Source organism: Amia ocellicauda, chromosome 1 (genome assembly GCF_036373705.1).
Source record: "Amia ocellicauda isolate fAmiCal2 chromosome 1, fAmiCal2.hap1, whole genome shotgun sequence".
Taxonomy (NCBI): Eukaryota; Metazoa; Chordata; class Actinopteri; order Amiiformes; family Amiidae; genus Amia; species Amia ocellicauda.
In genome coordinates, this window is record NC_089850.1 from 26,464,807 (window position 1) to 26,491,361 (window position 26,555).

General features: G+C 35.5%; 1 protein-coding gene across 1 annotated transcript in view; it reads left to right on the top strand.

Moving 5' to 3' along the window:
• The window catches only part of ahi1 (Abelson helper integration site 1), an 86,021-nt gene that overhangs the window by 9,273 nt on the left and 50,193 nt on the right, over window positions 1-26,555 (top strand). The window contains exons 3-18 of the mRNA XM_066700086.1: window positions 953-1,077; window positions 5,027-5,625; window positions 5,896-6,086; window positions 7,131-7,347; window positions 7,835-8,027; window positions 8,366-8,461; window positions 8,610-8,795; window positions 9,261-9,416; window positions 11,072-11,204; window positions 11,519-11,642; window positions 14,251-14,480; window positions 15,233-15,333; window positions 17,476-17,591; window positions 17,988-18,118; window positions 18,808-18,948; window positions 22,557-22,747. Of these exons, the coding sequence (XP_066556183.1) occupies window positions 953-1,077; window positions 5,027-5,625; window positions 5,896-6,086; window positions 7,131-7,347; window positions 7,835-8,027; window positions 8,366-8,461; window positions 8,610-8,795; window positions 9,261-9,416; window positions 11,072-11,204; window positions 11,519-11,642; window positions 14,251-14,480; window positions 15,233-15,333; window positions 17,476-17,591; window positions 17,988-18,118; window positions 18,808-18,948; window positions 22,557-22,747 (2,930 nt within the window). The remainder of the gene's footprint in view (window positions 1-952; window positions 1,078-5,026; window positions 5,626-5,895; window positions 6,087-7,130; window positions 7,348-7,834; window positions 8,028-8,365; window positions 8,462-8,609; window positions 8,796-9,260; window positions 9,417-11,071; window positions 11,205-11,518; window positions 11,643-14,250; window positions 14,481-15,232; window positions 15,334-17,475; window positions 17,592-17,987; window positions 18,119-18,807; window positions 18,949-22,556; window positions 22,748-26,555) is intronic.

Consider the following 26,555-nt stretch of genomic DNA (forward strand, 5'->3'; position numbering starts at 1 on the left):
CAGTTATTTTGTGTTTCTTCCATTTGGGAATAATCGCACCAACTGTTGTCACCTTCTCACCAAGCTGCTTGGCGATGGTCTTGTAGCCCATTCCAGCCTTGTGTAGGTCTACAATCTTGTCCCTGACATCCTTGGGCAGCTCTTTGGTCTTGGCCATGGTGGAGAGTTTGGAATCTGATTGATTGATTGCTTCTGTGGACAGGTGTCTTTTATACAGGTAACGAGCTGAGATTAGGAGCACTCCCTTTAAGAGAGTGCTCCTAATCTCAGCTCGTTACCTGTATAAAAGACACCTGGGAGCCAGAAATCTTGCTGATTGATAGGGGATCAAATACTTATTTCCCTCATTAACATGCAAATCAATTTATAACTGTTTTGAAATGAGTTTTTCTGGATTTTTATGTTGTTATTCTGTCTCTCACTGTTAAAATACACCTACCATTAAAATGATAGACTGATCATTTCTTTGTCAGTGGGCAAACGTACAAAATCAGCAGGGGATCAAATACTTTTTTTCCTCACTGTATATGATGGGTATACATTTTGAATTGAAACAGAGTTGTATCCCTCTGTCTTGATTGTTGATGTAGAAATTTCTCTTAGAAATCTCGATTAATTTGTTGATTTGAACAAACAGCCATAGCATAATCTCCTCAATTCATTGAGAGCAGAAGGAGTACTCTATCTTGATCTTGGTTCCCAAGACACTGCTACAACAGTAGGCTAATGACATTGTCAAGATGCCAAAAGTCAAGCATTTGGTGCACAAATTCAATGTCTATGGTCTGACATCTGTAACAATGACAAGACAAATTGATGTAACCCTTGCAGAAAAATGTAGGGATGTATAATGTGTAACATATTGTAAGGAACTGTGCTGCCTTGAAATTCTATTACCGATTATAAATTGGCTCTATATTATTGTTCATAATAACGATATTTCCTTTTCTAGGGGAGAGTGAAGCAAAAGCAAAGACAAGAGCTCGCTTTGAAGAAGTGTTTAAGTCCTATACAGACCTCCCTACTGATAAAAAGAAGTCTAAAAAGAAAAGTACTCACATTGACGATAGTATTGTGGTAAGTTGAGTCCAAATCAAAACAGGCATCAGTTACTGCTGAATAGGAATGTTTATTACTTGAAAAAACATAATATTAGTTAAAATATTTAATCAAAATATATGTCATTAGTTCAAGACCTGAGTAAACCTTATTAAGTTTAGGGGTTAAAATGAATATAATTGTAATTCATAGTAATAGTAATTCAAGGTATAACCTGCTTTACTAAATTATGTCCAGTAGGTGTCTCTTTAACCCCACAGCATACGCATATTACTTATTTAAATAAATATTAATATGTATAGATAAGTAAACTCACTTATGTTTTACTGTTCTTTCTTTTATATGTGTCTCAGTTTAATGTAAGAACACTGGATGTGGAAGTAGTGGTCTCTCTTTAGCATTATGCAGTGCTGTTTTGCTTTAATTACAGCAGTTACTCATCATCTTGGTTAATATTTAATGAATAATCAGATAACACTATACGTAACAGTAACAAGAAATAATTACAATTATAAAAAATAGGGTATTCAGTAAGAAACCAATAAAATAACTGGAAACATGCAACTGCACATGATAACTTTGGTTTGCTCCCAAACTGTGTAGAAAATCAAGTACCAGTAAACAATTATATCGGCCTAATGCATTCATGTGAATAAATAAAAAAGTTAAAAAGACATGCCTCTACCTTTGTATTTATACAGTTTACCTGTATACAATTAAACTGACTGGTACTACATGGAGAATGGCTGTACGTGTTGTAAAACTTGAGATAAGGCTCAAAGTGCCAAACTTTCACTGTTTTTTCAAAACTGTATTTTCCACTTGGGGTTATTCAGTAAATTCTTTCCATTTGTTTAAATGTATCATTTTTCTGTATTTTGCCTTCTTCCATTGCCTTATCTGAAAATCTGCACTTATCATCTTTGAGAAACCACATCCTATTGTCTGCAAACTTTTGCACAAAACGGATATGCTTGGTCTACCCTGGCAGGAAAGGGTTAAACACCAATGGTTCATTTATTCTTTAAATTCCTTTTTTTTATATATATACTTTAATTCTCACGGTGGTTTATCCTTTTTGTAAAGGAATATAATGTTTTTATGTCATGTAATACCTTTTTTTTCTTTAAGTCTGTTTAAAGGGGAACTCCACCGAAAATCCATATTTTCTCAGGTTATTCTATAAGTAGAAACATATTCTGCAGAGTGAAATTTTCATGTCCAGCTCATTCTATGTACCAGAAATCAAAGATAGAAAAATATGCCGTGACATCACGGGGGTGCTAACTCTGGAGCTGCTTTGCTGGAAATCAATGGGGAAAATCAGAAAAGTCACGAAAATCATAAAAAAAATAACATTTTATACACGTTTAATGGCCCCATTACCCTATTTTTCCAAAAGATCCACCGGTTTTCAGTAATAAAATGTGTAAACTACAAAGTATAAAAACTTTAAATAATAAGCTAATGCTTATTTTTTTGAATGAGGCTGTATTTACAGTTTATTGTAAGCTGTTATAGTTGATGCCTTCCTTGTTTTCAAAACAATTGCTTATATAATAACAAAGAGAGTTCCACACATACTTTGACCAATTAACCCTTTATTGAATAGATTCACCTTCCCTGCCCCCCAACTGGCGCATCTGAAACTTGAGGACCAAGTGATCACACAGTACTGCTGTTTTTTCAACAGTAACAGCAGTTTTAGGAACTAGCACCAAACCAAGTGAAAGTGTGAATATTTGGCCTTTCAGCTTATCTGTGTCTGGCTTGGAACCAAGGCACACCATGGGTGAAGTTATTGATTCTTGTCATTATGAGGTCTAGTTGTTTTTAGTTATGAAAACTGAGTAATTAACAACCAATTGGAAAATGACTAGTTTTGTAACACCGTTATTTTTGTTTTAAAGAAAAGCAGTATCATATATATTTTTTTTTTCTGTTTACCCTAGTGGTCCATTGTTTTAATTATTTTTTTATTTGAAATTAAATGCTACAATCACTTCAGCTGTCTTTTTTTTATTTAAATAATCCCAGGAAACATTTCTTAATGAAGAATTAGCAAATAATTTAATATATTTTCCCATTAATAGCACAGACTGGAGTATATAGATCTTTTATATTACAGCTTAACTATATTGTTTATATGCAAGGCCGCATTTATATTATCATGTGCATATCCTTGGAGTGTGTCTAAAGAATCTTTAGCATCTTTTGTTGATACAGAAATAAGATTGGTTGGTGCACAGACGGTCCGAGTCTGGTTCCAGGCTATGAGTGTACCCTCTCTTCTAGAGGACGACCGATAGTGGATTTTCAAAACCGATACTGGTAACAATTAGGGTGGGGGGGTAAAGCCAATTTCTGATTAATTGGACGATTTTATTTTTTATTGATTACTTTTATTTTTTTATCAATAAAATGTAGATATTGTATAAAATATACAGCACTTAATGTAAAATTGCAACAGTTTGAACTTTATTGTAAAAACAGTATAAAATGAATATAAATAACATAAATAACATTGATCAATTCAAAATAAATGACAAAATAATAACCGTCCAAATTCTGGAAAATTGTGAAAATTGGATAAAGAATTTAGGTTTTTGAAAAAATTGCTGCATAAATTCAACATTACCCTTTTTAGATCATTGATGAAAATAACGTTATAAATAATACTATAAACATTGGGTACTTTACTTATTTTCAGATATAAATTCTAGCTGTAGAATGTGTAGATTGACCCTCACTCTCAGGCTCAGTAATGGCGAATGCGCTGGCTCTGCTAAAGCCCGATTTATGCTTCTGCGTAGATACCTGTAGTGTCTGTAGGGTTTCTGGTTTACCGCAGCCGCAGAGGCTCGCAGAGGAGCAGACGCGCACTCCTCTGAAATCTCAACAACGTGTCGCATTCACATTTCGTCAACATAATTCGCATTTTGCGATTAGGAGCACTCTCTTAAAGGGAGTGCTCCTAATCTCAGCTTGTTACCTGTATAAAAGACACCTGTCCACAGAAGCAATCAATCAATCAGATTCCAAACTCTCCACCATGGCCAAGACCAAAGAGCCGTGTTTCACAATCTGTTATTTGTACACATACACAAACAAACATATATATATATATATATATATATATCATGTCTGGAAGGTCAGTGTTTTGTTAATAATGTTTTACATTATCATGATCTTTATATGTCAAATGTCCAGATCATGCCTTTTAATTGTCAAATCCTCTGCAAAATGGTAACATTGATATCAGACGATCTCTTGACGGAGACTTAATTAACAATCCTGTTTTTTGCAAGAAATGATGTCAGTGGTTGTCCACACTTTTGGTCACAAAAGTACTTCACCAGTAAAATAAATACAATTTTCTTGAAACAAGGAAAATGGGTTTCAATGAAAATTGTGAAATGGTTTGCGCAAACAAACTATTAAATACTTTCTTACTTTCGTTCAGTCTCTGTTAAGCCAAGTTATGTTAATGAATTACCAAACAGAAATGTATTTAAAGTAAGCATGGTTTTATTTATTTACTTTTTTAGATCTCTGTAACTGTGAACTTGCATTTCAGCACTGGCCACTCCATACATATTTGTTTCCTAGAAGAACAAATATGGAAGCAGAAACAAAAAGTAGAAACTGCATACAAATGGACTGACTGTACACTACTACGAATACGTAAAACTTTGCTGGTAAAAGCTTGACATAATGTATCATCATTATCATTAGCAGTATCTATAAGCTTTCAACCCCAGTCACCATGGAGGTCATTTTCTTGCTTCCTGTTCTTTGACCTGAAATGTGTATTGTTTTATTTTGTATTATTGTCTAATGTGAGGTTTTAAGCACTTCATTGTAGAAGCCCATTGCATGGTCAACTAAAACAAAATGTGGAATGGTACTTCATATTAACTTCGTTCTATTTGATATTTAAACTGCACATTTATCTTCTCAATCCCAGTTTGAAAGCTTGAAGAAAAACCTTGACCTGCACAAGGAGGCGGAGGATGCTGAGACTATCCTCAACAACACGTATAACCGAGAGCAGGGAAGCCCGAGGTACACAAAGAACAAGCAGAGAGAGAGAGGAGCTGTGGTCGAAAAAGTCAACAACAATGATCTTACTGAGGGGGAGAGTAAACCAGCAAAGACGAAGAAGAAGAAAAAGAAGAGCACTGAGGATCAAGTCCAGGTTGAGGGACTCCAGCGCTTCATCACAACAGAGGGACAGCACCAGCAAAATGCCATGACAGAACAGTTTGAAACTGGGATTCAGGCTGATGCCACAGAAAAGAAGCCCAAACGAAGAAAACCTAAAAGTACACAAGATTCAAACAATGACCTGGAGGATGAGGATGAAATACTGATCAAAGATTATGCGAGGCAAATGGCCGAGGAGGAAGAGAAGGCGATGAAGACTAAACTAAGAAAAAAAAATGCTGAAAAGATGTCGGCGGCTGCTGCTATGATGGATTTCGATCAAGATGTCACGTTAAACAACCAAGTGGAAAAGAAGAAAAAGAAAACGCTTAAGTCAAATGAAGCTGAACAAGAAACAAGGTAAAACCAAGGCAATGTAGATGGAGGTGACATAAATGTTTTTGGGGAATTGGAAAAATCTGAAATATTTTAACTTTAAAAACCCACTTGTATGGCTTTGTATTTGAATTTGTATGATGTATTTGACGATTCTTCTATTAAATGACATTATGTTTTTGAAAATGTCCTAAATTAAAATAAAATCTTAATACATGTATTATCCTAAACTTGCCATTCCTGTATTCCAACATTTATTTTCCTTATTCCTTTTATTTGTTTGTTTGTTTTCAGTTTAATGTCCCTTTCTGAACTGCAAACCAGTCAACAGGATGGAGGAGGCAGAAAGAAAAAGAAGAAACAGAAGATAGTGACCTCTGACGAGGAGAGGGAAGGACTTGAGGAGGAAGCAGATGGGACAGTTGAGAAGGAGGAGAGAGATGTGCAAACTAAAACAAAAGGAAAGAAGAAAAAGAAAGCTAAAGGTTACTAAAATATTAAAAATGTGTGTAGAATGGATAGTTTTTTGACGCTCTCAACCATTACACAATTGTAATCTTTTCAGTGAATGTTCAGCAGGTGTTTTATTCCCATTTTTCTGTTCACAATTTTATTATTGTATATTTCTGCATGGTACATACAGTGAGGGGAAAAAAGTATTTGATCCCCTGCAGATTTTGTACGTTTGCCCACTGACAAAGAAATGATCAGTCTATAATTTTAATGGTAGGTGTATTTTAACAGTAAGAGACAGAATAACAACAAAAATATCCAGAAAAATGCATTTCAAAAAAGTTATAAATTGATTTGCATGTTAATGAGGGAAATAAGTATTTGACCCCTTCGACTTAGTACTTGGTGGCAAAACCCTTGTTGGCAATCACAGAGGTCAGACGTTTCTTGTAGTTGGCCACCAGGTTTGCACACATCTCAGGAGGGATTTTGTCCCACTCCTCTTTGCAGATCCTCTCCAAGTCATTAAGGTTTCGAGGCAGACGTTTGGCAACTTGAACCTTCAGCTCCCTCCACAGATTTTCTATGGGATTAAGGTCTGGAGACTGGCTAGGCCACTCCAGGACCTTAATGTGCTTCTTCTTGAGCCACTCCTTTGTTGCCTTGGCTGTGTGTTTTGGATCATTGTCATGCTGGAATACCCATCCACAACCCATTTTCAATGCCCTGGCTGAGGGAAGGAGGTTCTCACCCAAGATTTGACGGTACATGGCCCCGTCCATCGTCCCTTTGATGCGGTGCAGTTGTCCTGTCCCCTTAGCAGAAAAACACCCCCAAAGCATAATGTTTCCACCTCCATGTTTGACGGTGGGGATGGTGTTCTTGGGGTCATTCCTCCTCCTCCAAACACAGCGAGTTGAGTTGATGCCAAAGAGCTCGATTTTGGTCTCATCTGACCACAACACTTTCACCCAGTTCTCCTCTGAATCATTCAGATGTTCATTGGCAAACTTGTCTTAAATTGTCTCCTAAGTTTGTTAAATATAACCCTTCTTATTTGTTGTTGGTTGACTCAGATGCAGAGGAAAATAAAGGGGGGAGCGACGATGTCAGCACTGCCGACAGTGAGGCCCATCAGAGTCTGCAGAGGCGTGCTTTTGATGACAGCCTTGTTCTGGGCGTTTATGTTCACCGAACAGACAGACTGAAGACAGACCTTTTGGTTTCACATCCCATGGTGAAAGTTCATGTGATTGATGAAATGACGGAGCAGTATGTGAGAAAAGAAAACAGGTAAAGGTTAAATTCTACACCATGTCTATATGTGGAAAATATCATTATTGGCCAAACTGATCATACATTATACGTGTCACTGATCAAATTATTTAGTGTTTTTCTTGTTTGTTTTTTAATCTGTGTTGAATGTCCATTTTTGATTAAGCAAGATAATAAACTGCAATATATCTTCACAATTAACCCTCAGAGTACTAGGCTCACAAACAAATCACAGCACTTAATATAGCACAGCAAATTACTTAATTATAATAAGGATAATTTATGGGCACATTTATTACAATTTTGTGTGATTTAACTTGGGAAAATACATTTTGAAAGCAAATGTCTTTTAGCACACAGCCCTGTTGATAATGTATTATCTGCTGTAAATTGTACAAGTGTGTGGGGGGTGGGGGGGAATTGTCAACACTTTTTAAAGATTTCTTTATTCCTGTGTATAATTAATGCTTCCTTTATTGTTATATCTGGTATATTTGCTTAACAGTAACCGTCCAGTCTCCTCATTTTATGAGCAAGAGAAAGTGGATCATATTCTACCTATCATGACCCAACCTTATGATTTTAAGAAAAATAAGTCCACTGTGCCAGAATGGGAGGAACAAATTGTCTTCAATGAGCGATTTGGATACTTCCTTCAAGAAACTGAAGAAAGTCCAAAAGTCATGCTGTTTTTCGAGGTAAGGATCCTACATTGATATTGGGATACACTAATAGATTCTTAAAATAAGGTTGGAACTGGTAGAAGTCCAGAAGGTTTTGTTTGTATTACCTGATCTGTTATATCTGGAAAATAGTTTATCTTACTTACGGAGCATAATTAATTTTTCAGTGATGTGCATAGCCCTTATATCACACAGTTCACACCAAAGCACAAACATTATCTAATGAAATTAAATGAAAGTACTTATCACTAGGAATGTAGACTGGCAGGTACACAAGCAATTATGCTTTATGGCTTAATGTGGCCTTATATTCTGTATTATGATCTTAAATACAAAAATCCTTTATGCTCAAGGTTTTGGATATTATGAGTATGTATGAAGCAAGAGCCAATGTTGAAGCAGACCGACATGAACGGGGATTCAGAAAAATCTCCTGGGCATTTTTAAAGGTAGAGTACAGCAATAATAAACCATTTAAAAATAAATAATTGCATGGCAGTTAGTCACTTTTGACTTGTTTCTTGAACTTAATTTGGAAGTTTAACTTTAAATATCCTATACCTTTTATATTCATTGTATTTCTCTCTTTTGTTCTAGCTTGTTGGTACTAATGGTGTTCTTAATGTGAATGGAAAACTCAGACTGCAGCTGTATTGCCCACCTCCTAGGGTGAGAAAACAGTCACACACTGTGGAGGTGTTTAACTGGTGGAAAAAGTTCCCAAGGCAAAGATACTCATCAACACTATATGTCACCATCAAAGGCTTAAAGCTGCCTGATTATGTGAGTTTCTGTTTTAAATGTATTAGAGCAATCTTCCTTGTTTTGAAGAAATAAACGGGCAGAACAATTACCAGCTAATTGATGTTTTAATCAAATTACACAGGAAAGGATCAATTGTATTCTAACTGCTACAACAGAGTTATGAGATGTTTACTGATCTTTTCAAAAGATGTTGTATGAAACATGTATTAAAATATTTCCTTTTAAATACATTGATATTCCTTCAGCATTATACCAAAGCTCTATTTCTATACATCTGCCTAAATTAAAACTAATCAAGTTAGTAACAGTAATTTAAACAGTCTTTGAGTCCTTTGTTTTGCTGTATAATATGCAAATTGAAATATCTGTCAAAAACCCTTGACTAATTTGAGCAGATTGCCATATATTTTATCGTAGCTGAATACACTGCGCTTGAAAGAGCTTTTGTGATGACAAATTCAAGTCTATGCTGTGTTCCCCCAGGTGGATCCTTGCGTTCGCTCTATGATGGCCCTTCAGCAGGAGAGGGGCAGTACCTCATACAGTGAACTCCAGAGTGAGGTCACAAGGAAAGGAGCTCACCAGCTTCTGGAACAGAAAAGAACAGATATTCTAAAGTGGAGCAGATTGCCTGGACAGGTCACTGTTTTTAATTTATAGCAACATTTCCATTTTAAAAAATACTGTTTAGATATATTCTGTACAAAAGTTGCAAGGTTGTTTGAGTATGCTATGCGGGCCATGTGACATAATCATATGAGAGTTTTTGAATGCTGTACATAATCACTTTTTAAATATTGATCTGTTTTGTTTGGTGTTTAGTGCTGTGGACTTTTTTCAAAATGTATCCATTTAGCTTGAATTATTTGTGCGTGTATAGCCAGTGGAATCATCTGTACTTCTGAAGTGCATGTTTATATACAATGTGTGTGTGGGTGGCTATGCCTGAATCACACAATGGTAATTTGCCAGTTCTGTGCTTGCAAAAGACAGTCGGTGGTTTCCACCTCATGATAGCTATTGCGTTCAATTTTAGGATAAGAGAGTACAGGTTTAAGGTCGCAGACATTCTGCTCTGAGTCATAGCTGGGAGGGGTGACAAGAAATGGAAACAGGAATAGCTACAAGGCACCTATCACATCAGACTTGGTTCCATTTTTGAAAAAGCCTGTGTTATAACACCCATGTTGTGAAAAATAACAGGTTTCGCAGAGTGTTAATGTGCTTTAATTATAGTGCTATGATCTCAAGATATCCTGAAGTACAAGGGAATCCATGCATAGAACTAAGGTTGACTGGTATGATTGTATTTACAATAAATGCAGCTTATTGTGATTATATTTATAGATGGAAGTGTTTGCTGAGACAGTAGGATATACACACAGTGAATAACCCTATAGGCAATTTCATAATTTGAGTAAACACAGGTCACTGACCATGTATTTGTGGATTTTAAAACATTCATGGTATGTTGGGCCTTTGGGTATTTTTCATGATAAGGGTTTTTAAACTGCCCCCAGCCAGTATAGCTCCTCATTTATCCACTTACTGAACAATCATGATCAATTGTCCCATTAGTTTATTATTACAAATTTGTGTGCATTCACATATTGCAGTACATGTTAATTTAATCATGTTTTTGTTAGTATTTAATTGCAATCAGTATTATTTAAACAATGTGTAAATCAATGATTTATTACCATGAACACATACATCTGAAAATCAATTATACAATAAATTGAAGCTGTACAGCAAATGCTTATAATTTAAATAGTGAGGACTCTTTAAAGCAGAAAGTATTTGATTAAATGTCAATATAATTTTAAAAATGGGAGAGAGTCTATTTGGAAGAGAAAGCACAATATTTAAATTACATCTACCCATTTGCTTTAAGAAAACCTACCAATGGTCTGGCTCTGAAACCTTTTCATGGGGACATGCATTCTTGGAATAACAAGAAGAGATAGAAAAACTAAGAAATGAATCTGAGAACAAGTAAGATGTGTGACATAATTGAAAGAGTGAAGAAGTTAAAGTGGCAATGGGCCAGACAGTGACGCATTGCAAGAAGAGCAGATCAGAGACGTATTCAAGAAGTTATGGAATGAGAGATGAATAATTTCCAAAAAGGCGACCACATGGAAAGTGGGAGCAGGAAATCAAAAAGCTTGCTGCAGTATCTTTGTAAAAGAGGTGCTGTAGATTGAAACAAGTGGAAAACTTGATGAAACACAAATGTGAACTGTTTGTATCTTCTTTGGGATCTCATTTGTATATATATTTTTTTCTTACAGGTTTGCCGAATACCGAACAAGCCTATGTTTTGTTTTCGAGGGGGTCAGATGGGATGTTTTGGTTTGCGTTTCTCTCACGATGGACGAATGCTAGCCACTTCTTGTGCTGATAGGGATGGGTACCCTATTATTGGTAGATATTATGCAATAACTTTTTTCAGTGTGATTGGAATTTTAAAGTAGCCAGGGTTGGGGTCAAATACATTTTTTTTCCTTTACAATTGTTTTTGTAATTCCTTTTTTAATTATGTTCTCAGTCCAGTAAAGCCTATTATGTCAATAGCTAAAAATAATTGAAATTGGAAATTGTCTGAAAAAGGGAATTGGAATTAATGCCAACCCTGAAAGTAGCTACTAAATTTAATAAAATATTACCCTTGGCGTTTAACATTCACAGTTTCCAGTGTCTTGCATTACTTACTTAACCCTTTTTTTCTTACTGTTTAGTGTATGAAATCTCCTCAGGCAAAGTTCTTGGCGCTTTTAATGGGCACTTGTGCATTGTGTATGATCTCTGCTGGTCCAGAGATGACAAGAACCTCTTATCAGCATCTTCGGATGGAACTGTTAGGTAAATATATTTTTAACCCCATTATTTGTAGTAAAATGTATGGTGTTATTGTGGCTCCATTAAACATTTGTACAAACCTTTAATAACAAAAAATATATAATAACCACAGAACTTGTTATAGTTTCAGGAATTAAATAAAAATCAGAAAATCACTGAATCTGTCATGAAATATACATTTGGTTTGTGTTAATTACAGATTTCTAAACTTTTATCAGCAACTAATGTTATTTTTTATGTTTATATATATATATATATATATATATATATATATACAGTGCCTATGGGAAGTCTACACCCCTTTTGAATGTTTTTCGCATTTTGTTTTCAGTGACTCTGAGTTTCATGCATTTTTCCACTTATTTAAACACCATGCTCCACACTGTTAAGGGGAAAAACATTTTTAATATGATAAACAAAAATATTAAAAATACAACACTGAAATATCATCACTGGATAACTGATGAGTCTCCTTCTTGTTTGGTCAATAAGGAGGGACGGCCTGATCTAGGCATGGTCGTGGTGGTGCCATACACCTTCCACTTCTTAATAACCGTCCGTGCTCCAAGGGATATTCAAGGCCATTGATATTTTATTAGACCCATCCCCTGATCTGTTCCTTTCAAAACTTTGTCTCAGTTCTTTTGAAAGACCTGTGTGAGGTGCAGACTAAACACCCACATCCTGCAGCCCTTACTGCAGACCACCAGTAGAGGGCATCAGTGCTTCACAATGATCAATTTAAAGCCATTTAATACCACCACTCTGAGTCACTACGTCTGGGAAAAGACATGGCTATCCTGTTCATGTATGCCTGCTAAAACTGGTGGATGGGAGAGACAACAGTATAAGTTCATAAGGATGATATTATTATTATTTTAACCAAAAGCAAACCAATTCAATATTTGACATTTAACCTTCACTTGCTGGGAATTCATATATAGCCTTTGTACATCCAATAGTACATTTATAAATTAATAAAATATATTAAAGGTTAAAAGTGCATCTCATATATACATTGCAGACTATACATGCAATGTGAATAGGGTTGTGAATCATGATATAATTTAGATAATTCCTGTTGAATGTCAAAACTTGAATGAATGCTTCTGTGAGCAACAATTGTTTAATAAGTCAGCTTGAAAAAGGTAGTCACACCTTTAAAGGGATATTTCTGAGATATATGTTGATCTTGATGTAATTTTGAATGATAAAAAACCTTCAAATGAAGGGTTAATCAGTGGTTTTAATTTTAGTCACAAATTAAATATTTTATTTAGGATTTCAGCCTTTCTTTAAGGCATATAGGCACTCATTATTACTAAGAGTTATGATAGTAGTAGTTTGTTTTCTGATTTAGCAGGATTTGCTACTGAATGTTCATGCTTCTCAACACCTCATCGAGGTTATGTTGAATTTGGGAGGCTATGTGTTAGAGGTATCTGTAACCTAGTGTAGCAGTTTTCTCTTTATTTCCTTAGGCATATTGTGCTTATCTTTTAATTTCTGAATAAGACCCAATTTCCAAGTTAATATTTCTTTTTAATCAAATATCAAAAAATACACCCCAATTTCACATTCAGTCAATTTAAAATATTTACCCACATTTGGATACAAAAATAACCCACAAATGTGAATCCCTAATTACTACTTATATTAGGTTACTTTATGTGAATTATTGTTTCTGTGAACCAGGGACTACTTTAAGCTCTGTATGTGTAATTTGCATTTTGAGCTGTTTTGCAAGGTAAATTTGCTAGACACAGATTTGGACGGATCACAAAAGGCTTCTTTTTGGGAGTGGAGATTCTCCACCAATTAAAGGTCTTCCAGCCTCTATACTGTAGTAGTGTTGGAAAGAGAAGCACAATGAAACAAAAAGGAAATGCCAGAGGAGTGAAATAAGGAAGTCCAGAGTTTACTTTTGTTATGCACTGCTTATTCTAACATTTTAATAAATGCCCTTTTAAGAGTCAATCGTGCAAATCAACAAAGTACAAAACATGTTTGCATTTAGGTACAAAGACAATATTATTGTACAGACTGCAGATGTAATACCAAAAAACGATATGAAAAGGTGAAATAAAATTATTAAGAATAATCAACTTCCCATTATTATTTATTATTATTATTATTATTATTATTATTATTATTTGTAATCGCCAATTACTTTTTGTAGTTTCCGCCCCCCCCCCCCCATTTTTGGAATTACAAATTGAGCTAATGTATCTCAGCTTGTCAGCATGACTCCCACCACCTCAATTGGCGAGGGTGAGGAAGTACGACCAGGCTCATCCAACCCTGGCCGCCCTCGAGCCCCCCCGTCTGTTCACGGTGCCGGCTTCACAGTCCACATGAGAGGTTCAGTGCCGAGTGGAGGAGAGACGCATCCCTCCCAGTGGTAATGTACGCCTGCAGGTGCCCAGGAAGTCAGTAGGAGACTTAGTAGGAGATCTCTTACTGACTGAGTCTCTGGGGAGGCCAACTTTCCAGACAATTTGAATTGTCTGTATTTAATCTCTCTTTATTTTATGGCTTGGATTACGTTTTGTTAAACTTGGTTGTATTCCATGTTAATGAATGCATGTCTTTTGTTGTTGTGTGTTTTTAGAATCTGGAATGTTGAAACACTGCAGGGCCTAGCTGAGAAGGTTCTCCCCCACCCTGCATTCATCTACACTGCGCGATATCACCCCTCTGCACAGTATTTAGTTGTAACGGGAGGTTATGACTGTGTCATCCGTGTATGGGATGTGAATGTAAAAGATATCAATGGTCAGTTGCTCCAGGAATTTGAAGGACATAAGAGCTTCATTAATACCCTGTGTTTTGATGTAGAAGGTATGTGATTTGTTCTTTTTTCAATTTTTAGCTGCTGTATATATTCATGCCCCTTCCCCCCCCCCCCCCCCCCCCACACACACACAAACACCCACCCACACACACACGTGTATGGAAAAGGTTTGGCTTAGATATTGGTTCAAGAAGATCATAGTTCCCCTTGCTCCCCTGTTGAGCCCCACAGGTCACATGAGCATGAAATGCCAGTTAAATCCCACCTGACAGTCTTCTCTGCTCTACACTCGTCTTATATTGAATCTGGAATGTCCTTGCTGCAGCTGAACGCACAATCAAGATTTGAACAGATTTGTGGCTGTAAAACATACAATCTGTGCCTTCTTGCGCTCAAATCCGATTATTTAAACAGTAAAACAATATTAAATGATATATCATTAAAAACAACAAAGTATTGGAAAGGATACATAGTTTACAGTGTACTTCATGATCTGTGCACAGTAAGAACCAGTGCTTTTAAATACTTACAATTTTATATTTATAAAATATATTTATATAAGTCCTCTCGCTTCAGATAACATGACATCCATGTGAACCTACATGTTTTGTATGTACCAACAAAATATAAACTGCATTCTATCCAATTTGGTCACTACCTTCTCTTATTATAAAAAAAAAAAAATGACATGAATAATGCTACTTGTTCCATATCTGTCTGTCTGTTATTAATCTTATTGGTAGCAGGAGTGATGGTAGTATTATTCTAATTCCCATGCATGTTTATTTTGCCTTGTTAGGTCTGCGGATGTTTTCAGGTGACAGCTCAGGTCTGATCATTATGTGGAATGTGGTTGCAGGATCAGATCAACACCCAACTCAGCAGTGGTGCATTGAAAAGGTACCTAGGATGCTTTTGCAGACCTAGAACCTAATGTGTCTCGCCGTCTCTTCCTTTGTGGTTGGAAATAGAAGTTCACCGTTTCAATATATTGATCAGTGTTTCGGTAAGGTAAACCACGGCAAGGATGTAGTGTTCAGATCTGTCAGGGGTTACACCCTGTGCGAGCCATTCTTTTCAGAAGGGTGTCTGCTGCCGTGTACAGTGGAGCAAAACAAAGCAAAAACCTGACTAATCATTCTGAATTGGGCGTCTTTGAGTCGGTGACAATGATTCAAGTTACTTCAGGATTGAAGAACACAAACAGATATTTAATTTAATTAATGTCTTTTTGACATTTAAATGAATCAATTTAAATATACAATATGTTGTATTATATTAGCTCAGTAACAACCTGATAAACAGGAGGTTGGTGGATTGTGACATTGACATTTCTGGGGTTTTAGGTGCTTGAAACTTAGTTTAATAAATATTTCAATTTCAGGATGATTAGTGATCTTCCATACAGTTAAGAAAAAAACTAAAAATATTCCATCCATCTATCCATTTTCAATTACCTGCATCTAGTTGAGGGTCCCGGTGAGTCTGAGCTTAACCCAGTAGACACAGGGTGGGAGGCAGGGTGCACACTGGAAGGGATGCTAGCCCATCGCATGATAGTACGAACACAGGCATATACCACACTCGCATGACTACAGGCCAGTTTTACAGCAGCCAGTCAATCTAAGAAGCAGATCTTTGGGATATAGAAGGAAACCAGAGCAGCCTGCAAAAAAAATACATGCAGACTCCAGACAGACACCCACGGTCAGACTCAAACCTGGTTCCCCGGCCTATTTTCCCTGGCACACCTCTGAAAATCAGCCAGTACAATCTTACCAGCAGCTCGGTTTGTACTGGAATCAGGTTTGTGAATAACTGAGAGAACAATCACCTTTAGAGTACTGTATACAGATCACAAAGGAAATTCCCCTAAAACTTGAAAATGAAGTGCTGTGCTATTGGTATGAATTAAGATTGTCTGCAATCATTAGTGCTCTAAAAGTATACTTTAACCTTATGCATGTCAGTGAAAGTTTAATACAGTGCTTTATTTTGCCTAGTCAGGAAAAATAAAATCATGATTTATCATGTGATGCTGTGATTTCCACAAGGTCTTACTGATACCAGATGCATGCTGTACTTTTGATTGGCGTTAACTCCACCTCGAAAATATCTCTTTCACAATATGTAGCATTTTGCATATGCAGGTTGAAACAACATAGCTTAACCCTCCAATACTTGGTCTTTAGACTGCAGCTGTGGGTCAAATGCCTAGAGACTTTTCACATCTAAACTTCATTCATGCAAGCTCCTATTATTTTAGCCAGTTTCTGATCATCTCTGTAGTTCTTTTAGTTTAAAACATTACACAACTTCCAGAATTGTTCCTTCTGAACCATCTTTTGTAAAAAGTTCAATCGAAGTGCAAATCTTAGGTATCTGATCCCTGTTCACTGTCAGCTGGGGCCCTTTATCATGCTTGGGAAGAGAACAGCAATTCTGCATGTAAACAGTAGGGCCTGATCTTGCAGGTTGATGAATCGGATGAATTGATTCATCTTTAAATATAAGTACAGAAACTCAGACAAATAAGTATTCTTGGCATAAAAATAGCTGTGAATTCTGTCATCTCGCAGTTTGTATATTACTGTTATTTGGTTAAATTCCTGTGAAGTGTGGAAGAATTTATTAAACTTGGTTTCATTACCAGTATATCTTCTCCATCAGGTGTGACTCTTTCGAATGCTAAAATGTTCATTATGAGGCTATTGAGTTACCTTTATCAGAATGTCCACCCCCCCTTCCAACTTACGGTATAATAATAATAATAATAATAATAATGATTTGAAAAGGATGCTTGAATATTTTTGCTCTTCACCCAAGCAGATGTTCAGTAGATAGCTTTGTTTGGAATACATGTCAAAGGCATATATATATATATATATATATATATATATATATATATATATATATATATATATATATATACACACACACACAGTGGTCTATAGGATTTCATCTTTTTTTTATACTTTTGATATTTAAAGCTTTTAGTTTAGTGTATATGTGTCTTTCTATTAATATATCTGTTTTCCACAGGAAATAGAGGGTGATCTGAAGGGTATTCCTGTCAATCATTTGGAAATCCATCCTAATGGCCGTCGTTTACTAATCCATGCAAAAGACAGTCTTGTCAGAGTCATGGATCTGAGAATGTAAATACCTTTTATATTTCATTTACACAAGAATAGAACAAATACTCCATCTTGCTTGAAAACACCTGGATGATTAATCTATGTATTGTCTTGAATTCACTGTGTTGAAAATGGTTATCCTGCTTGACGTTTCCTACAACAAATGCTGCATACACCTTCAATCTGGGATACAGTTACAGTTTTACCTGGAATGGGTTCAGTTCTGCACAAAGAAATTATATATCTGTTGCAATTGTAATCTAAAATACAAAACCTCTAAAGAGCATGATGACATTTTATAGTGTATTCTTTAGGATCAGGACTGTTGACTGACAGATTTATGTTTGTGTGTGTGTTGTTCATGCAAATTGATCATCAACAGTGTTATACAATGTAGTATTTTGGGGTTCTTTATAGGCTGGCCACCAAAAAATACACAGGTGCCACCAATTACAGAGAGAAGATCCACAGCACCTTCACACCGTGTGGCAGTTTTATTTTTTCAGGTAGTGAGGATGGGATGTGTTATGTCTGGAATGCAGAGACGGGTAAGATGAAGTCTTTCCTGAAGCACTTAAGATTGTGAAAAAATAGAACTAGCCATCTTTTAAATAAGGGCTTTTCAACACCATAAAATATATATATTTATTTATAAATTAACTTTCAAGAACAACATTAGGTTTATTTTGAATCAAGTTTTACCAGTAAGCTGAAACGATTTTTTTTTCTTATTCTCATTTCTCCCTTAAAACATGAATCTATTAAATTTCCATCAATGCTTGGATATAAATCTTGGGGCAATCCCTCTATTAAGTCATAAACCACATCATGCCATTTTTTTTTATTTCTTAGCAGACTCATTTTGCCTAGTAGTGGGATTTTTCTAATGCTTGCTTATTAAATATAGAAGTGCACCGCTGCACAGCAACAGCCATGATTAGTGTGGGATAGTGCCTTGCAATGTACTTGTTAGCAGAGAGACTTCTTGACGTGCATTCATTGAAATTATGGAAGGGATGTTTTTAGTGTCAAGTTTAAAAATGCTGGTATGATTAAAGTAAGATATTTGTTTAATTTACATTTGATCAGGTTATGGTCTTTAACACTTTCTATTGCTGCTGTACCACTTTTAATGAGCATGGGAAACTACAGTATATTATTTGATGAACTTCAAAATTAGGCCCTGTCCTGTAAATTAGAATGAAGAATTGCTCTTACCATATTTGGTTTATTGCAGGGGACCAGGTTGCTGTTTATTCTGAGCTGTGTTACCCTACAGCCCTTCGAGATGTAGCCTTTCACCCTCATGAGCACATGGTGGCTTTTTGTGCCTTTGGACAGAATCAGCCAGTGCATGTGTACCACTATGACCGCAAAGGTAAGCAGTCGTGTCAAAAACTGGGATTAAAAAACAAGGGAAAAATTTTAAAATGAAGGCCCCATATTCACAAAAAATATAGATTTTTATGTATTTATTTATATTAAGATAAAGTAAGCTATTAAAAAATGTTCCCCCTTCATTTTCACATTTTACAATTTGCAAATGATACGCTATTGAAATCTTTATACTGTATTACTTCTCCAAATGTTCTCTACGTCAGTTCTGCAAAGTTGGTTTTCACGTCTTATGAAGGTGTAAATGCCTTTTACGATTAACTCTTTCTTTACCAGTATTTTTTCTTCCCCAAAGTACCACATTCTAAGCAATATGCATCATAATGTGCCCACGTTATTACTTACTTTATCAAAAGCAATACGTGTGGATTTCTTGCATAGATAATTAGTGACAGTTGTGGTCATCTTGGCCAAGAGAAATCTTACATTTTTGTATTATTTAAAAAGATGAAGTTGCTTTCAGAAGACAGTTAAAATGTGTCTGGTGTTGAAAGGGTTAATCATATAGTACTCCTAATTTTAGTCATGAGTAATACCTAAATTAGGGCTTTTTCTGATTACTGCTGCTGCTCATGAAGTTGACTTTGCATTAATTGTGTTTTGAATTCTGCACACCAAAAAAGGATGACTCGTCTCTGTTAACCATTGACGTGCATGGTATACAAGTTGTAGAAAGAAAGTATAGAGTCTTTTTTGCAATTATTTTGTAAGTAATATGAATCAGTTTATAACTGTAAAGTTACCTTTAGTGGTTGGCATACATAATTGAGCATTTCTATTCATTGTCAAATTATTGGTGTCTGACAGAAGCAATTTGTGGAAGTTTTGGAAAATATACAAGTATTAGTTTGTAACTGTTGATGGAATATAATTTAAAATAACTGTTTTCAAAAGCTTTAAAAACATAACGGACTATAGAGCTGTTAGGAATATGTTTTCCTTTATGTCCTCTTCTGAACCTTATCAGATCAATTTAACTTAGGTTCCTTTGGTGTTTTTACTAATCTTAGCCTTTGTCTCGTTACATTTTCTCTCAAGCCTTTCCAATACTCCTTTAATTCACGATGCACATTGATTGCTTGTAGTGTCAAAGGTTTTAGTCAGTACAGCTGAAGTGATGCATCCTGATCCTTATTATACATTTAGGCTACTTATTATAGTAAACTCTGTGAAATTGCAAAAGATATTGTGCTCTTCAGCTAGTTGTTTTTCATATGAGCCTGAGGCAATACATGCAAGACCAGATGTTCAGGAGGAAGAATGCTTTTAGAGCTGAACTTTCTCAGACAAAGACCTGTGGGACTGAAGCAGGTGGTTTCCAGATGATTGTACAGTAAACTGAACAAGAATAGAAAGCAAGTTAGTTCTACTATGACTGTATAACTGCAGTGGGGAAATTAAAGGGTTAATTTATTTTTCTATATTGAATTATCTTATTCATTAAACACCCCCATACAAGATGTCTGAAAGAAAATGTAATTGATGTTTAAATTAACATTGATTCTTTAAGATTTAACACAAATGTTATATTACTAAATTTAAATGAGATGTCCCACATTCCATATTTATATTTCTGAATGCTTCTAATAATATAATGAACAGTAAATGTAATGTTTGAAAAAGGCGCCATACAAAGCTCTCAGAGTGAAAATGTGTCATGTGCTTTTTGGGGGGTGGGGAGTGAACAGGGTGAGGGCACAGAAGGTAAAAAAACATCAAATGACTAAAGGCAATGAGATTTCTTGTGCAGCCAACGGGTTTTGCAATGTCTATTTTAAGGACAGCAGATAGATCAAAGAAAAACATGAACATTCTGTGTCTTGGCTCAAACAGGAATGATATTCTATATTATGGTAAACTCTCAAAAACGAGTTGGCCTTCTTAAATGAAAGTGGTAAAATGTATAATGTATACCAACTTAGTTTGCAGTTGGATAATTTCAGTATATATATATTGGTTTATGTTTCTCATCCTTCTTTTGCCATACATTTGGTTTATTTAACTAATGTACTGCTATTGCTAATTAAATTTGTCCCTTTTTTCTTAAGAATAAAGTTACCGTAACTGTTGTAAATGTTACTTTTAACCAGACTCAACCTAAAGGTAAATAATGAGGTGCTCTTTAATAAAGTGCAAGGTAGAATAATGCAATATATATATATATATATTACACAAACATTAAAGCTTTTTTTAAACAAACACTCATTTATGCATTGTGCTTAATGCATAGCTATTAATTTAACCTGCATACTGTACCTACCTAAGGAGCTGTCTGTTTACTTTTAAAAATCTGTGTGTGTACGCACGCACATCTCAACACAGTCATGGTCTTGCGCGATAGATGTTCTAAAATATTGTGGACATCACTGTAGTCACAAAATAGTTGCAAATGAGACTAGAATGAAATATACTAAATGCAATACTGTTATCCAGAGTTTTAGAAATTCTTTTAAAAATAATTTAAACTTTCTGGTTTGTCCTTTGAGGGCTGTGTATTCATTGGCATTCCTCCGTACTGTTGCTAAAATAGGGTCAATATTGTAAACATTAGATGCACTAAGGCTGCTGACAGTTGAAAACACTTAGTCTAAAAACTAAAAACTACTTGCAAAGTTTTCTAAGAACATCTGATAGTATTATTTAAACTGTATTAATTAAACTTTTTGCTACTGTAATCTTAGCAAGGAGACTATAGAGGGTGATGTGTTTACTTCATTCCTGCATTACTCTATTCTGTTTAAATTAAGCCTAAATTATGCGCAGCTGAGTATACTCATTTGACTTACTTCATACATTTGACTGATGCCTTTATCCAGTTTGACATACAGTGTAAATAGCCATTTTTATTAATGTTATCAAGAAATTTGACCTACAGACTTTATTATATACATACATCTACTCCTATTGGTAGTACTAGTGCTTTTATACTAATACTACTAATAACAATACAGGAGAGCTCTCATTTGCTAAAAAAAATATAATAATAATGAAAAAACAACAGTGTTTGCATAAATTTGCCTTACAGACCCACATACACCCAGACCATCCATTATTATTGAGCTGCTTTCTGATAAAAAGAAAAACCCTGCAGTGTGATCCCCAAGAGAAGCGATGCTACATCTGCCTCTTAATGTTTTAATTCCAAACAATATGTGGAGTCATGTGCTACATCAAGATATCCTGGTGTAACTCTGCTTTACTGCTTTACTTTTAGAGGCAATCTCAAATCATTAATCATCTATAATACTTTATTTTCAACCGTTCAATTGTAGTCATCATTCTGATTGTGACCACCTACTGAGGGAATCGTTTAGGTGTATGTTTGTATTTTAGATTTAATCAAAACCAAATGATCCAAAATATCCATGACTGTATTTAGATACTGTTTGCCATGCTCTGAAACCTTTGTTCTATGTAGATAATGATGCGCTAACCTCTGTCCCCATCTTAACACACGTTTATGTGATGCAGTGTAGTACACACAAACCTTCTCAGTGACACTGTTAAAATAAGAATAATGTGTCCCTTTTTATGTAACCTTTTCCTTTTATATAAGAATAAATAATACATATCTTTGCTATTCTGCCATAGTTGCTCAAATGGAAGCTGAAAGCATGCAGGGGCCAACGCTGTTCAGGTCAAAAGAGATGAAGACAATATGCGGCACCACTGATGCTGCAGGTTTGCAAGATTCAACCATCTCTTCAGTGGATTGCTTTGCAAGTGCAGCAAGGTTGTCTTTAAAACTGCAAAGAGTTCAACAGAAACTAGATTCTGTTTTGGTAAGTGATTTTTTATTTTTTTCTAGTTTACAAATCACCTTAGACTGTAACTAACCAAAAGTAACATCAGGTCTTATGTAAGTCATGATCTTAGCAACTTGAAGACATAGGGTCAAATGCATTTTAAAGCAAATTAAAATGTATGTATTGTATTCTAGTGGTTTTTAATCTTAAAGACAGAAGCTGAATTAGACATGTCTAAATTATAGTTTTTAAGGAATAGTTCAGATTATAATAGCAAAAATAAAAGCTACGTTTAAATTTAAACATTAATAAACTTTGTGTAGTTTTAGACAAATTTGAGATTAGATACATTTATACAAAGCAATGGCTGTTTGAAAGTGAAGTCAGTTTTCTTTTGAACGCTAGTGGCCTACAGTACCTGTCATGATGTCTGCACAGGAAGCTGCTCTGAACATAAATAACACTGCTGTAGATCAAAGCAACAACAGTAACTGCATAAGTTACTACTGAAGTATGATCTAGGATTGCAGAGAAAGACAATAAATATATAGTATAAAACGGTTTCAAATGTAATCTTCCCAATGGCCAAACCACGGCCACACAACCATACCTAACGCCCCACTGGTGAGTCACAACCCACATGCTGAAACGGTTGACTTACACCAAATGCATTTCACATACTCTTCTATTCAGTAGAAATTGATTCAGGGATTCCCGCAGTGCTATTCAAACATATGCGTGAACAAAAAATAATAATACAAATAAACTTTAAAGCACAAGCGCACATGTTCCACCCTCTGCAAAGCACCCCGACAATAGTTTAGTAATAAACTAAAAAAGGAAAGACAAAAGCAACAAACAAGGCAGGGGCTCTCGAATTAGGGCTTCTTGCAGACAGGGGCTTTTCTGGATGCTCAAAAGCACGACCAGCACATCCACTGTGTGTTGGTCTACTGAAGAAAAAGGAGAGGAGTTAAGTAAGGTGAGGCACAGCAGCGCAATCCCACCGCCCCCACTGACAGCCTTGCCTTGACAAGGGCGACCTGTCTCCCATTCACAGCAGTGCAACTGTCACCATGCTATATCATTTTGTTGTTGTTGTTTTTTTGTTGTTTTTTTAGAGGGGAATAGTGCTGTCTGACACATGACATCACTTAAGTCCATTTCAGAACGCATGTCTGCCATGTAAACATTCTAAACTAAGTGTGACTGGAAGCTTTCCATTACTTGTCCGACTGTGGGGTTGATTTTGCAGTCGGAAAGACTAGAGGGAGTTCCCTGTTAGAGGATTGGAGCTGAAGTCTTCATAAATAGGCATAACTGCTCTAGGCCTTTTTTCTCAGAAGGAGACTCCATCACACACATCTTTTTAGAGAAGGTTTGGCCTTAGTCACATTAATCTCGTGTTGGAATGTGGGCGATCAAGCACCACAGTAGCTCATACACGATGTGCACCGTCCCTATGTCAGGGATGAAATGCGCTTTGAGATGGCCACCAATGTGATGACTGGAGGGTTTCAATCGTGAAACACCCATTGTGTAAGTGAAACACAGCCTTTTGCATTAGCTCCTTTTGCAGACAGTGTCTTCATACAAAACATAGACATACACAGGCCTTTCTGGCCAGCAGGGGTCTTGGATTCAAATATGAAATGCAGTCATGAAGAATATTATTTTAATATAATAAATTGGTGATCTTAAGATAGATCTTGGTACTTCAATCAAAATAAGTAATTGGAAATAACATCAACATGCATCAAGCTGTATTAAAAACTGAAACAAAAGGCTGTAATTAAATTTAAAAAAAATGACCCACATGCCCATGGCTTTTTTCTTAAAAAAATTTAACTCATACAATAAAAATGTGCCATCATTTTTCTTTCAGTACAGTTAAACTGCTGCACAAACAGGATGCACTACATGGACCACCCTCTTACTTATGATTTTACAAATTATACATATATTTTCTTAACCATGTTCTTGACATGGTAAAACATAGCTGTAGTGGCTCTTATTAGTATTAATAATGTATTTGTTTTCCAGATTTATGGTTGACATACAGATAAAGTGTGTACTACTAATAATTCCCAATTTATGTGGTGCTAATTTTGGTCATTCTTTAGGTTTTGCATTTGTCAGTGAAATTAATGCACTATATTGCTCCCTACACTACACACACCTAGCACAGACAGACACTTAAACGAGGGAAGTCAAGGGAAGCCACTGGCATACAACTAGGTTAAAAAAAAAAAAACACTGGAGAGTAATGTGCCTTACACTGTGTTTATTATTCACTGTTTTATCACTGAGTGAGTCATATTAATACTCTTATGACTCTTAGCCTTCCAGGCAGCAAAATATGATTGTGAACATGATGAAAACATGATTCTTCTAACCCCATGCCTTGAGTGGAGCATGTATCCCTCTTATTTCTGGGGATTATTGTTTTAATCACTATCCTTTCACTTGCTGCCCAACCAAAATAAATCTAGCTACATGAACACAGGAAATATATTGAATTAGAAGCCTTGAACAAGGTTAGTAATGCCTTCCAATCAATATTTATCAAGCATTGCAAGTTCCCAAGAATCCTGATGGAATGATATGCTTCTTTTGGGCTTCCTTGTGCTTGTTAAATGTATGTTATATAATTTTGCTATATCATGGATATTTGTTCATTTTACTACCTAGGAAGATGTTTGTTTTCTAAGTTGCCACAGCTGTTGTACCCTTGGGCAAGATACTTTACCTAGATTGCTCCAGTATAAACCGGGCTGTAAAAATAGGTTATTGTATGTAAAAATAATGTGATATATTGTAAGTCGCCCTGGATAAAAGTGTCTGGTAAGAAATATAGGCCTAATAACTGTCCTCAACCTAGAATGTTATGTATATAATTGAAAGCTATCCAAAAAGATGTAGGCCTAATGCTTAATGCTTGTGATTGTTTGTGTTTATTTACGGGCCTTTAAGCAGTGTATATAGATAGATAGATAGATATAAAATGCCTACTGAAATCATACAGAATTTTGTAATGCCATTAACACAATATTTAGAATCTTGAATGTTTTTGTCTCTTGGGTGTATTAATTATAAAACAGGTTCTTCTTACTGCATAAACCTGCCTATTAAAATGAGAACCCCCCCAAAATGTCGCATTTCCCCACGATACTTCTATAAATGTGGTATAAACACATGCCTACTGCATGCACAAGGCCAAGCAATCATATGCGGGCATGTTTTCTTCAGATCCATTTTGTGCTTAGTGTTTTGTATTATCTCAATGTGAAGGCTGCTCATTTTAATATGGCTGGCATTTTCTTTTGTAATCATGTCTGTCCCTCAATATGTGATGGCTGTCTTATCTCTCAGTTCTTTAGCTGGATTTTATAAGCCCTTGCTATTTTATTACTAACTTGATTCTATGCCAGGTGAAGCAGCTTCTGCACCTGGCTTTGTGTTTTATAACCACAATAAACAGGCTTTCTATTCACATTAGTAAAAGATTCTATCAGCATTTTACTAAAGCTTATTGTGCTATGTATTCGACTGGAACTTTCCTCTTGTAATATTTCCTTTCATATTGTAATGGTTATATATATTTTAACAAGCTTTAAAAACAATCTAAAATAACATTAAAGTTTTGTTAAAAAATGCTCAACCTATCATTTTCCTTTCCAGAAAACAGCACAATGTAAATTATCATATAATAAGCTGATTTAAGAGTTATATGGGCAGGTTCAATGCCTTTTCCTAAACAGCACTGTGACCGTAACTAAGTAATACAGTCTGCGGCAAACTATGAAAACAAACGTGATCAGACATTACAAAGCAGCTCATTTAT